Raw genomic sequence first — 14,987 nt, 5'->3', positions numbered from 1 at the left:
GTCAACGAAACACAGCAATGCTTTCCTTTAAAGTTATTGACAAAAAAATTAATAATTAGATGACTAAAAATATTTTTTATAATTAATTTTTAAACAGAATTTTAATTCCAAAGTTACTTAGGAATATCTGCATTAACCATAGTTTAAAAAAATAAAATCAAAACTAAAGAATTTAAAAATGTTATTGTACTTACGGAACAATGTAAAATTGATAATTCAAAACTTATCTATAAGTATTAAATAAAACAAATTACAAAATGCGTGCTCATGGATGCACAAGTAGCAAAATCCTAAAAACAAATTTAAAAAGCAAAAAAAAATATTAATAAAGAGTCTGTACGAGTTTTGCCTACAAAATCTCCTCGGTTCCTTCAGTTTAAAACTTGTATACCATTACATGAGTTAATATACTAGCTCATAAAGAGTTGTTTTTCGACGAGAAAGGGAAGCTCTATGTCGATCCGCAAAAAATCGCGAACACGGCAAAGCCAAAGCTAACCGCGAAATATCCGGATACAACGAGAGAACCTCGTGCATACAGTCAACAAAAAATCTCATAAATATCACGTCGTCGTGGCTATTACCGCAGCCGGTGGCTACACAGAATACTAATCGTAACGCGCGGAGGAAGGGCGAGAGAGACGGACGCCTGTCGTTGCGAACGCGGCTAAACTTTTTCAATTATGTACGCGTAAAACGCGTCTGGCCGGCCTGGTCCGCGGAGCGGACTCATCTCACGTCGATATTCCCGACCTATGTTAAAAGTGTGTTTCGATATCCTGCGATTAAAAGTCAACGATTAAAAGCAAGGAACGGCCACGATGCGTTCCATAAATAACGTATAATTTAATCAGTGACGATCTAATTACGCGCGATTACCTGAACGTGCGGAGAACGAGAGATGAGTAAAAGATACTAGTACGCAGACATGAATGCGCGATCATGAATGTGAAGCTTTGACAAGCTACGAGATAGCAGTGATTTTAATCCTTTTATTTCCAGATTGTTTAACAATGATAAAAAAATCTCCGTTTATTTTTTATGATATTTTTTTAACAAAACATTTTTGAATACATATTAAAATACGTATCAGATCCACATGTAAATGGAACGAATACATATTTACAGCATAAGAACAATTTTCTATCTTATAATTCCATAAGACCACGTGGCTATAATGAGAACAAGTGGATTAATAAGTTAATTTTCTTCTCAAGTTCACATAGATTCAATTCTTCGTATTAAACGCAAAGCCACTGTACGAGTAGAGAGTAAGAAAAGAGAAAATGTAAGTAAAGGGCAAGAAATACGAGTACACACGCGTAAAAAATATAATAGATAAAATTAAGATAAAATAGAGTCTTCGTGTGCGCACGAAGTTGCCGGGGAAATTTTACTATTTTTCCAACGTTATCAAAAAGCTTTCCGGGCATAGAGGGTCATAATAATAATGTTTCATGAGCGGAGAATGGATATTTCATATTTTGCCACCTGCGTGCGAAGCGGGCACGTGAGAAATCTACGACGGACTCCGGAGTAACTAAGTGTTCCGCCTCTTCGGGTTAAAAACCCAAGGGCAACGGGGTAACTGAATTAGGAAGGTGCGGGTCGGACACCCTTTTAACGCGGCCATTTACCTTTCCCAATTTTCCGTCGTCGCCGACGTGTTGCTCACCCCCCTCGTGCTTCAGCAGTGCTAATAAAAAGAGCCGCGGAACGTGAACACCGTACTAAGTGAACGAGTTATTATTTCTGAGTCACACGTTTGCTAAGCGAAATGTTATCATTTCACCGTTATCGGAACGGGTAGAGGGAAGGTACGTCGTGGTTATTCAAAGCGGTTGCTTCAAAATGGGAGACATCCACTTTCAACAAAAAAGGAAGTTGACACTGCAAATACGCGTCCCAACATGAATATGTACGTCTTTTTTCACATTTTTTTTTTTTCATTTACACACTCTTTGATTAAAATCTATTTGCCCTTGGCGAGAGTGATATTTTTTTCTCATACTTTTTTAATTAATCTTTTTTTCGATTAATCATTATAATAAATGTACTAAAAATTGGATAGACAAATAAATGCATTCTTCATTAACTTGTTAAAACGAGAAATTGAAGAATGAGAATATTTTCGAGGATAGACCGCCAAGCTTAGAGGATACATCACCAACGATAGTCTGAAACTCGAGTGTACGCCAAACCCCACGTTTGCGATATGAATTTCATTGCGCCTGGAGTTTACGATGTAGACGACGTGCGGCGAATTTGGTCGGTTTCCGTATCACGTGAAACAATCGCTTGCAAACATGCGGAAAGTAAATCTTAGCTGCTACACGACGGTATACGTTTCTATGAAATTGAGCATGTATAACGCATAAAGCACGCTGCAATTATAGAGATATCTTTTATTTTTTATGAATATTATATATATTTATTATTTTTTTAACGTGCTATGCGATCAATATAATTTGAATATATTCTGAATTTTTAAATAAAATTAAATTGTCATTATGCTATCTTTCTCACAACTGTCTGCCATCACATTATTTAAAAATATATGTTAAATATTATAGATCGTTCAAATATAACAATTTCCTGTTAACAGTAAAATAAAATAATTTTAAAAGCAAATCAGATTACATTTACGCGACATGATTTATTACTTTGTCATCTATGTCGTTTTATTTTAACATTTCGATATTAATTGTCGGTTCATGAATATAACATTAACGCTTTGAAGTAAATGTAATAAAATCGCAAATCAAACGTCCATCTTCATTTCGCTGGTTATACTGGTCGAAACAACGGTTAAAACGCGTCGATTAATTCCGGGCAATCTCGAACCCACCGTGTTAATTAACCCGTGTTTTCGTCCTCGGAATTAAACATAAGATTGACGCCCCACTGATGGGGATAATGTGCGACTAACTTTAACACGCCAAGATCTACAGGGTAGTAAATCGGACGATTAGGTCGCTCGTTGCTCGAAAAGAAGCCATCTCCTGTCATCGTGCGCGATCGGATCCCCTTGCGGCACCCTTCGGCAATCTTCTACGTCTCCCTTCGCTGATCTTGCACGATCCACGTCCTACCCTCGTCCCACGGCGTTAAACTCCGGGGGACCGTCGAGGGGGAGGAACATCCAGCGCGGCGAGGAAAGAAGTTTGAATTTTCCAACGTTGAGTTTGACTTGCAGAGTGCTAATATTAAAGTTCGTCGTGTGCCGCCCGACAACGGGAAGGGCCTTCCTTGGAACGGGGACACGGTACGGGAGAGAGGTGCCGCGCCTTGTGCATTAGTCGAGGCTCTCGGGATTAGATTAGAATTTGTTAGGGATGTCTCTTCGGTGCTAACTTCGTCCCAGAAACGCTGCCAGTTTTGTTTCATCGCCCACGGGCGTGAGAGCTTTTCGGAAACTTTATTACAGAAAGTTCCATTGGGACTTACTGCCCTGCCACCAGAAGACGAGGTACATCATTTTTAGAACCGACCTGTCGAAGGGGCAGACCGGAAGGACCGCGAAATTTTCGCCCTGTTTGCATGCTGTTATCCCTCTCTCGAGTTGTAAATGTCATCTTGCTTGGGCATAATTTCCAGAAACGTGCGAAAATCAAATTGTTGTGAAACGAAATTCTCAAACAATAGTATTGATTATAAATATCTTTTGAACGGGTCAGAGATGAGCAAAATGTAATATTTATATTTGTTCATCATTTAATAGATAGTTATAAAATTTGGAAGACTGTACTATAAATTTTTATAAACAATTTATAATTTTTGAATAATTTTTTATTTAAGAAATTGTGATTATTTTATACCTTTATAAATGTAAGTTTTATAGATTTTTTAAAATAATAATGTAGATATGGTTGTCTCATGTATTTTTTTTCCTCATATTTTATTATTTCTATTTTTTTTTTTCGAGTGATTTTTACATTCATAATTAACGAACAATATATATTCATATAAAAGGTTAATGTGTATTTTATCTACAATATATTACAAAGGCTTACAAAGTCATTATTTTAAATAATTTTTGTAGCAAGACACAGGTGTCTATTTTTTTTAAATATTTATGATATTTATGTTGCGCGATTGATTAATGGTAAATAGTATGTCTCAGCCGATTATGGCCCTTAAAACTCAAGTTCAGTTTGCTAAAGTAGTGGCTTCCAAATTCTACTCACGCGGTATTAACAACAAACTTTCCTTCCCTAGAAGAAGAAACCAGTACGGTTTGTCTATCTTCAAGAGGTAGACTTTACCGAGGTTTGCTTCGTTCTTGCTGTACTTCACGCATTAAGCGAAACAGTACAGGGCTGGATTAGAATTTGTCAGAGCTGTCGCGCAATAACTTCGTCCTAGAGAAATGCTTGGAGTTTGGCTTTAAGAAGTTTGCCCCTCGTCTTACGATAAATTGAAACTAATTTACACCACGCATAATGAAGTTCTTGAAGTGAAGTGCATCTCTCAGAGATCCTCGGAAGGAAAGTGTCAAGAAAAAAATTTGTGACCTCGGAAAGTAGAATGTATCGTGTGTTGAACGTGGAATAAAATACTACTAGTCGGCAAATTATTATTCTCGAACGTTTAAACAAAATATTATTGCGTTGAAGTAAAGGGAAATTACGATTTCGTTAAATAATTTAATGCCGGGATTGATTAACTTCTGACGAAGATTGAAAATAATACAGAATATTGCGGATAATTATTTTCTTGTTTTGCGCATAACATTATAAATTATACTGACGCACAATGTATCAGTATAAATTGATCATAAATAATAATATACTATTGTAGAGTAATAATATACTAATCAAGTAATCAGATTTAACAATTATTATACTCTGGTAATTTAATCTTGATAACCAATTTAAGCAGTTATTTTAAATAAAACTAATCAACTTTGGTGATTATTTTGTACTTTAATATCGCGGTTATTGCTATTTTGATAAATTAGCGCGATAAACGTAAAATATCTCAAATATTCTTCGACGAAATGGCTTTCTCTACATTATACTCTCCTCTAACTTGTACCTTTATTTTACTCCAACTTGTCCATCGACTCTTATAACAGATGTCGATCGTGAGTTCGTTCCAAATTGACAGTTTTACGACCACGTTAAGTTTCTTATTTTTGTGATTCTCGAAGCCGAAGCACGAAAGAGCTTTTCTTCGTCGTCCCACTTCGGTTGTCGACAACTACGAACCTGACTTTCACTTCCTCTTAATTTGATTCGATTTTCACTACGGCGAGGAACGTAGTATTCGTATAACGGCATTACTTTTACGATTCCTTCCCAGTCTGGAAATTGAGCGCGACTCAGGAAAGCTTAGTACAGTTCTTTTTATTACTTAGTAAAAGTCGAATCGTCCTCGAAACTGAGCATCTGTGCAAATAAACGTAATAACAGCAAAATGCATTTCGGTTATTTTTGTGAATGCATAAACTCGACAATCGTGCCTTACAATGAATAACATCGCTTTATATAAAGTAGTATATCTTTTTGGATAGCTACAAAATTATGACTAACAGAATACGTCGACAAAATAAGCTAAAAATTGTTATAACGTTACTTCCATTTTTAAAATAATCTGAAAACTCTGGGGTTTAAATGACTCGACAATTTATTGATAATTGCGTTTTCTTAGTTAGAGTCTTCAAATATTTACTCTAATATCACATTAACCGGAATGATCTTGGGTGAAAGTGTGGCGCATCGTAAACGCGAACTACCCACTAGACCAGGGGAGATAACACAAGGATGTAGGCAAGGACGTATTTTAAAGGATTCCAAGCTCACAATTTTCAAATAATAATCAGAGGAAAATTTTATGAAAACATAATATAAAATACATTAAACACACGCACGATTAAAGATAAAAATGCAAACAAACAAATATACAATAAATAAAAGAAAGAGAAACCAAATCAATAATACAAAAATAAATTATTATATAAAATTTTTTTTTATATATAAATTCTACTCTAAACTCATTTAATTGAAATCAGTGTGAGTTCAAATCTCAAACTGATTCAGTAATTTCTAAATAAATTTCTGTACCATTTATATTTATATTTAAAAATGATTGGTAAAAGATTCTTCACAGCGAATCTACAAGAATTTTTTTAATGAACTTGATATATGCTAAGTAAAGGCAGTTTCGAGAGAATTCTGCCTACGCCCTTGCATAGCATAAGATAACAATACAGCTGGTGTAGAGCCAAGCGGTATAGCCGTTTCCATAGTCAGACGGTTTTGCGTTTTATGATAATGCTCTCACGTCAAACATATACCATTAGCCCAAGCATTTAATGCGTTTACTCGAAAATTTTCGTCGCGACGGAGTAGGTAAAATGTCGCGATTCACCTCGCGCATTACAAATGTTTTTTATGATGTTGTTCCGTAAGCGAGTTACGACCGCAAAGCCCACCTTCAAGACCCGTTCCCCCGGTGACGCGGAAATATCATACTCGCTGGATTTTACGGGCCGCGTGTTTAAAACTCGCATGTTTAATTATTCGTGCGAAATGTAAACTACCCGAATTATGAGCGAACTGCTTCGCGTGGCTTTAAAACTACGAAGGAGATACGATTATCCTTCCTAATGGTTACACCGAGGTTCGTTAGCGTAACTGCGTAATGCTCGCCCGGGCGTAATTTTACACTAAATATGAATGAAAAATCTCTTTCTAAATTTAAATTGGATTAATAACGGGAAAGTATCGTGAAAAAAGCCCATTTTATTTAAATAATGCGAAACTTTTAATTAAAGTAACAAGTAATTAAGTGTTTTAAATAAAATTGATCTCGCGAAACAATTACTCGTTCTAACAAATACATGCACAAATTTTGTTAATTATTTTATTACAAAATAGTTAATTGGACGGAGAAGTACAAAATCTGATAAAAGTTTAATTTTTAATTACTTACCTGGCCATTTTTTTGAAGAATCGACTCGCAGGGTTCCTTCGCTCTGAATTTGGTCCTTACCATTACTGACGCGACAAATATAAAAACCAATGTCAGAAACGTCCAAATTTGTGATTTTTAATCGACTTCCTGCCAAGTTCTTCGCCGCATGTTCGTGCATCTGGAATGTTATATATATATTTATGTTTATTAAATAGTAATTTAAAAATTAAAAATTAAAAGTACTGAAAATATCAGAGAGTATGTGAAAGCTTTATTTAATAAAAATATAAAATATGTATATGTATTTATAGAATATACGTATAACACTTTTTTAAATGTAAACATCAGAAATTAAATTTTGAAAGCAACACAACTTAGAGAAACAGAGAAATAATTGAAAGTTATTAACAGATTAACAATTACACATACTTGCGCGTGTATTTTTCTAATGGTGATTTTTGGTCGGTTCTCTTCTAATGGCGCTTCATTCTTGTACCATCGTATCTTTGTTGGAGGAGGATCGCCCACGACTTCGCATCGCATATGAGCTATGCCGCCGGCATCCTTCGAAATGTTTGTCAAAGTCCTTACGAATTTTAAAGTACCACTTTTCGTGCCGGATGCAGCGTCCACGTCGGTCCTGTTAAAAACATGATAAAACGTATATTTTACAGTGTAACAGTAAAATTCTATAAAATATGAGTTACTTTCCTAGTCTATATTTGCAATACTATAGTAAGTAAAAAGATGATTGAGCAATTAAATTAATTCGATTATGCATTTTATATAATACACATATATGTATAAGTAATAAATATTGTAGCGTAAGTAATTAAAATTACGTTCCTACATAATAATTTCATGAATTAAAATTATGTGACCAGACATAATAGAAATACAGAATTATTTTTATGTCGAGTCATAATTTTAATTTGCATTATTATTATGTTGTGGCGTAATAATATTTTTATGAATTAAAATTATGTCGGAACATAAAAATTCGGATCTGTAAAGCTGACACATTTTGTTAAAAAAAATAATAATAATAATAATTATAGCCTAGTACATTCCGGAGGAACATTCCGGAGTTCTTTATAAAAATATATAGTTAGAGTTCAGGTCTTTCTTTTTGCGTTAATAAAATGTCGTGCTAATTTCACAAATCCTGTCGTGTATCCTCAGGGGATATGACTTCATGCATGCTTGATGCGATAATCGTGATACCAAGATGTTGATATCAACTCAACGCACTTCAGAGACGTGGATGTTGCAATCAATTGCAGCTTCCGGCGAGTAGAAGCAATTTGATAACCGCGCTTACACTTCGGTGAATATCAATCTATAAAGGAACGACTCGAATACTCCATGAATGCAATAAATTAAATCCCAATACATTTAATACGCAAATTGTATGCGAATTTTATCCTCTTTTCTCACTCTCATCCCGTCCATAAAAGTAAAAGCGTATCTCGCCAAGTTTTTCTTATCACCAGTGATTTGATGTACGGTGTCGCGAGACACATTTAGCGGAGCGCACTTTTTCAGAAATGTGCACTGCACATTTTTTTAATCCCGTATATTCGCGCGAAGATACGGCCCGGCGGCGCTTCCGCGCTTTCTCTTACTGAATTCCTGAAAGTCACGAGAATAATTCAAGCGAAATGCGCACGCGGGACAAAGGGCGACTTTAATTATGTCGCCGATGCAGCCGCATTTCACGCGGCGATGTTCCCGGCCGCCGACAGCCGTAATGTTACGACGTACCGTTGTAACGAGAGATACGCGCCGTTCGAGTGCCAACACGTTCATACGATGGCGATGAGAAGCGGTTATTATCCGCAGTTGCCTTTGTACTTTGATATTATTGTGTAACACGGGAAAATGGAGATAAATTCGAAAAAGATATTTATTACAAATACACGCTTAGTGGAATGCGGATAGTCGGTGATACCAGTGGAAAATACCATGCGAGGTTTACATATATTTAGTTTAAATAAAATTTTGCATTAATTAAACAATTATATTTAAATAATAAATATAAATACTATAAATATAAAATTTTACAAATAAAAAAAGGGGGAATGATTTCAATTTAAGAAAAATGCTCAGCAAGGTATTTCTTTGAGTGATTTTCATCGTAACATTATTTATGTATTTTAATTACATGCATAATTTTTTATCATAGAGTAAATTGAAATACGATCGTGGAGCTCAATGCAGTTGCCGAGACTTCTCTACTCATTCAAATAAATATTACGCGTTTCTAAATTTTTCCTATCTATTTTTTAAATTACTCTAGTCGATTATTACTCATAGAACTTTACTGACTCTCGTTAATCTGATTTACGTTTTACTGCAAATAATTAGGTTGAAGAAAAAAGATCCTTCATAGGCAGCTCTCCATTAAATTTTGCTTGCTCGGTGGCCGTTCTCCCTGCGAATTCGAGCGATGGCTGATATGCGAAGGAACACAAACGGAGGAACAGGACGGTAGGGTGACCCTATCCTTCCGCAGAGGGCCAATCATCGAGTTTACATTGCCGCTTGTGTGCGTGCAAGTTGGCAAGAAGTGTGTACCGTGTATGTGTGCGGACAGACGAATGCGTAGCCCTTAGATACACGGACGTGAGAAACGTCTGTGTACGTACCATCAGCCACGTTTGCACGTGGCAGGACGTGATTGCACGTGGATATGGGGGGTAACTAACCCCGCGTTTACCGCTGGTTATTGAATATAAATCAAGCTATGATCAGTAAGTCATCGTGGTGGTATAGGCCTGCCAGGAAGTTCGCGGCGAAACAATGTGGGTACGCAAACATTTGCCAGAGTAGCTGGGAGATGGATAATCGCCACGAAAGTCTATAAAAATTTGTTTAAGTCGCGATATGTATAAAGTATGTAACTTCTAAATGAAACTTTACAAATGCACACGTATAAGATACATTTAATTAAATAAAGCTCAAGGTAGTATTATGGCCACTGTAAGCATTTCGGCTATCCTTATTATCTCCGTTATTAAGTGAGAAATTCTAATGCTTATGCAATTATTCAAAACAACTATTCGCGTTCTTAAAAATAAGAAATGCTTCTATCCAACAATCAGGATTATTATGTTATTATAATTTCTGATGTTATTATAATTTCTTCGCCATTTTTTTCAAGGAGAACTTTTGACATGAAATTTTATTCTGATGTATTTTCTATACCTTATTCTGCACCAAATGTAAATTTGGAAATTCTCTAAAAAATTTGCTCTGAATGCCTAATTAAATATAGTGAAAGGATTTGATTTTTGGGATGCGTTAAAAACTGGGAACTTGACAGTGCAGCTCGTTGTGCATAAATGCGCCAGCGCAAATTGCATAAAAATCAACGGCGACGTGTGTCACAACCGTGGCTCGCAGCTTTCGACGCCGGGTGGTGCGTATGAAATTAGCGCGGCGTGTAGACGGGCAAGATGAAAATACGTACACCGCCTGTGGCGTTGCACACCGCGCCAGTTGACTGCGCTTTATCTACTCGCCATGTAAAGTAATTCTATGCATTTTGAAGCGGACACCGCGTTTATCAGTCGGTTGAAGCGAGACGTGCCCTTTCCACTTTCGGCGCGCTGCACGCGATGACACGCGCGTGCATTCTTAACTCGGTGTGACGCGCGATATATACGCAAAACTGCATACATTTACGTACGTAAACGCGACGCTGCACTCTTATCTATCGGCCCATCACGACGACATTTTTGTCGCGCTGTCTCGTCATAGTGTCATAACGCGAAAAAAATTCTAGGAGGTGACTACATACGGTCACGTGCTGAGCAGGATTAAAATCTTTAGAAGCTTTATGAATCAAGAAGATTATTGTACATCTACGTAAAATAATATATAAAATAAAATTTTATTGTTTGAAATGAAACGCAAGATTTACATATTTAAAAATTGTTATTTACTGCACAAGTAATTTTGCAGTATTTATTTGTGAAGCTTGCTGGAGACATAATATTTTTCTATTAAACTTTTATAAAATATATAATTGTGAAATAAACTTTTTTTTACTTTATCTTTGTATTATAAACATATTAGAGAAAATTTAAAATACAGTTGTATTTAATGGAAGATCACATTGATAAAAAGTAGTGAAAATGATAACGCTGATATAAAGCATCATAAAATTTTTTAATATTTGAATGAGAGTACACACAGAAAATTCTACAAAAGATATTACTTTATTTCATTTCTGAATAGCTTAATTTCATTAATTAGATATATAGAAATAATTAAGAATGAAATAAAATTATAATATTAAATTAATGTGAATGATATTGATTGAAATATATCTTTCGTAAGTGGTCGATTGTATATTTGCTGATTATCTCTACTGCTATTTAATGTCGGGTAATAATTAGATATCACGATCAATATGTATTTCATATGATCGCTACTATCGGAGCGTCAAAATTTTTATGACATAATGATACGCTTTGCTTGACAAGACTTAATTATAGAAACATTCACAGTTGATCGGATTTTGAACACTAATTGATCGTGACTGGAAATAATTAATATCGGAGTAAATATACAGTTTGCTTCTACCCTACGGCGGAGGGCGGTGACGACAAAGATGGACAAAGGGATTTACAGAACACCCATGACGTGTATTCGCGATATATAATGGCATATACGACTCCGCTAATTACGCGGTCCGGTCCCTTGTAGTGTATGTATATACGTTATATTTACTCTATACGCAAGAGATTGTTGCACGAACATGTTGGGCATTCGTATATCAACTCAGCGCAATCAACTTGGATGCATCGATAAAATTTCAATCAATAGTCCGCTGTAACAAATTCAAAATTCTATGTTCAACTTGGAATTTGGATTTTGCGGATTTAAAAAACATAATACATATACTGAACATATAGAGAGTAAAAGATTCTTTTTTATAAAAAATGAAATTAAGACAAGGCAGAGATGCTTTTATATGCAATTAGATGCAACTAAAAGGGCAAATCTAAATAAATTTCAATCTTTTTTAAGTAATTAATTTGTGCAGACTGAAAATAAAGGAGATAAAATTATTTATAAGGAAAAAATATATGAGAAAATAAAGAGATTCTTTATTGCGTTTTAAATAACTTCGTCACATTACAAAAATCTTACATAATTAAATATCACAGGATTGAAATGCGGAATACGGTATTAAGGTAAGATGTAATCTCTAGAGATTTCCGGAAGAGACGTGGAAAATTTGTAGGGAAAACGCGTTGGGGAGCGTTAACACTTCGTCGCACCGACGGCATTACGTCACTTTCTTCGTTGGCCATTTCAAGGCAGAAGACCTTCTCAGACGGAGATTAGGAGGTTGCAGGGTTTCTATAAATAATGCAACGTTTAACCCACCCTCTTCCCCTCGCCCTCCGACCGTTCAACGACGAGCTAGTCCCGCACCCCCAATGTCGGAGACAACGTTTTAAGTGGCGGAGCTTGTTTCCCGCTTGCCTGCTTGGAAAGTTAAAGTTAATGCGGGAAGGAAACGTACAAATTGTAAAGTAGAAAGTCGTAATGGACTGTGCGTACTCTCATTCAAATATTAAAAAATTTTATGATGCTTTGTATCAGCATTATTATTTTCACTACTTTCTGTCAATGTGATCTTTGTTTCCCTTAAATACAACTGTTTTTTAAATTTTCTCTAATATGTTTATAATAAGAATATAATTGTGATATTCGCTTTGTTATAATTCTCTATAAATACTAAAGAAAAGTAATATCATTATTTATTGACGATATTTTTCTTCAATATTTAGAAAATTATAACAACAATTTCACATTAAGTATCGTTTGATAGAATTTTTATATTAAAAATAAAACTCAGAACACGGGAGGCGGATATACCCGACGTTTAACGTGCAATAGAAATAGGGAACTATCGGAGCTTATTTCGCAATTTCCTGTCAGATATTGTATATCGTTTCGCTTGATACGTAATATTATAAACGACAATCGAGCAATTTGTGTCGATTATGTTCTTATTAGATTTTATATCACATTTTTGTTACTATAATAATATATAATAAATAATGATCTATTACGTCATGATTGAAAATTGCAGACAGAATATCGAACGCTGCCGTCATTTCCAGGCCAATAACATGTTGTTGCAACATTAGCGTACTCAATGTTCGTTGGGAAGCAATACACGCCGTAACATTTACATTCAAATTAGAGGTAAACAATATCGCGCTAATGATTACCGGTAATACTGCGGTTGTACAAGTTTGCGCCACGAATCGTGTACGAATAATCGTTAATAGACGAATCGATTAACACTTGGCTTTCCTTGTGCAATTTATTTTGTTTATGTTTACGTATCATTATTTATAATTATTTTCACATTTATACTCACACGTACGCGCATGTAATTTTCAAGATAATTTAAATTTTATCAGAACGTTATCAGTGTTCCTAACTTGATATATCCTCGGAAATTCTAATCCAGCTTGATCGGATTGGATTCTTTCCTAAGCGGCCGCGGCGTAATCATACGATTATAAAGGCTTCTCCAGGATGGAGATCTATTGTTGCTTAACATCCCATATAGAGATGTGGCTACTCGTAGAAGCCCACAGCCAACGAGGCATCAATATTAATGGAGCTATGCCGCATTTAGGGTGGAATAATGTATAGTGATCGCATTGGAGAAGTGTATGTTGAGACTGTACATAGGCATACGCGCATACACAAAGGCACGCATGCACGCATAAACGCGCACACAGTGGGTCGCGTGTGCGGCCCCGCATCCTATTGGTATCACGACCATAATGTGTCACCGCCGATCGACTAGGACGCGTAATTTCAATCGCGGCGAACCCATTACCGTGTCATTATGTCGCGATGTAATGATGTAAACTAATGCCTCTCTCGTGCAAGCGCGTCAATGTAATATTTTGGGGCACAGTGTAAAGCCAAAGTTGCGTGACGGCAAACTTTATAGTATAGCTACGAGTTGATGCGATTAAAATTGATCGTCGCGATGATTACAGTTTTATACTTAGTCAAACATTATTTAACGCAAAGTGTATTGAATTATGCCACGAATTATGTTTAATTTTGTACATGTATCAAATTTGAATTTGGTAACACGAAACAGTGTAATAATATATTCACAATGATATATATCACGTTGTGATATAATCATAATTCACTTATTACTTGTATAAATTCTATGTTAATTGGCTGATGCAGCATTTCATCTTTTCATACTACTACGTTTCAGAAATGTCGCGTCGCGATTTTCGAATTATTTTTACCGCTCAAATCCTCTCTCTTGTTTTATAAAAAAATATATTATTCACGATAATAATTCATGAACATCGGCGCACAAAATAAGTGAAAATTCTGCAGCATTAAGAGATTGTATATAACTGTATATAGATCCTTGAAATATATTTTCCTTGAGTACGAGTACGCGAAAGGAAGATATAAATTTTATGTAACGGCCAAAGATATATACGCTGTCTTAGAAGCAAGGTGTCGCACACGCGTTATATGGCGTGTAATTTCAATAACGACGAGTGTATTATCGTGTTGAAATATATATCACGATAAATCCGTGCTCCGTATATCGATTTTCACGTCATTCCTGCGCACGGGAAATAAAATTGCTGACTTTATCTAAAAGAACATTAGTTTAGTCTTTATATTATTACAGGATATTATTTAACAAATGTTATACAAAATATTATTTAATTGTGTTATTTAGTTTAACATTAATTTAGTTAACATAAGAAATTGGAATACTTTCGATTGTTTATTATTTAAAAATAATTTATACCTTTTAATTAAGAAAAATGGACACTTTCCTTCCTGCGCAATATCGATTTCGAGATTCAATTTTCTGATCAACAAAATTGATTTATTGCGACAGGACGTCGAATTCTTGAGAAGAGAAAATTGCAGAGAAGTTTCAAACTGTATAAATTGCAAAATTTCATGTTTGATCAAACAAAGGACTCTTCTGAAGGAAGAAATGTTGACACAGGAAATTAAAAAAGTATATTAGAATTTTT

At 35.2% G+C, this 14,987-nt stretch overlaps 1 protein-coding gene across 2 annotated transcripts in view; it reads right to left on the bottom strand.

The window, feature by feature from the left end:
- Window positions 1–14,987, bottom strand: part of LOC105196903 (tyrosine-protein kinase transmembrane receptor Ror) — a 254,193-nt gene that overhangs the window by 35,024 nt on the left and 204,182 nt on the right. For both annotated transcript variants that reach the window (XM_026131531.2, XM_039459057.1), the window contains exons 3-4: window positions 7,348–7,558; window positions 6,937–7,096 (exon numbers count right to left, since the gene is read on the bottom strand). In XM_026131531.2, the coding sequence (XP_025987316.1) occupies window positions 6,937–7,096; window positions 7,348–7,558 (371 nt within the window). The remainder of the gene's footprint in view (window positions 1–6,936; window positions 7,097–7,347; window positions 7,559–14,987) is intronic.

Source organism: Solenopsis invicta, chromosome 16 (assembly GCF_016802725.1).
Source record: "Solenopsis invicta isolate M01_SB chromosome 16, UNIL_Sinv_3.0, whole genome shotgun sequence".
Lineage (NCBI taxonomy): Eukaryota > Metazoa > Arthropoda > Insecta > Hymenoptera > Formicidae > Solenopsis > Solenopsis invicta.
The sequence above is the reverse complement of the archived record's forward strand: the minus strand, read 5'-3'. Positions and strand labels throughout refer to the sequence as shown.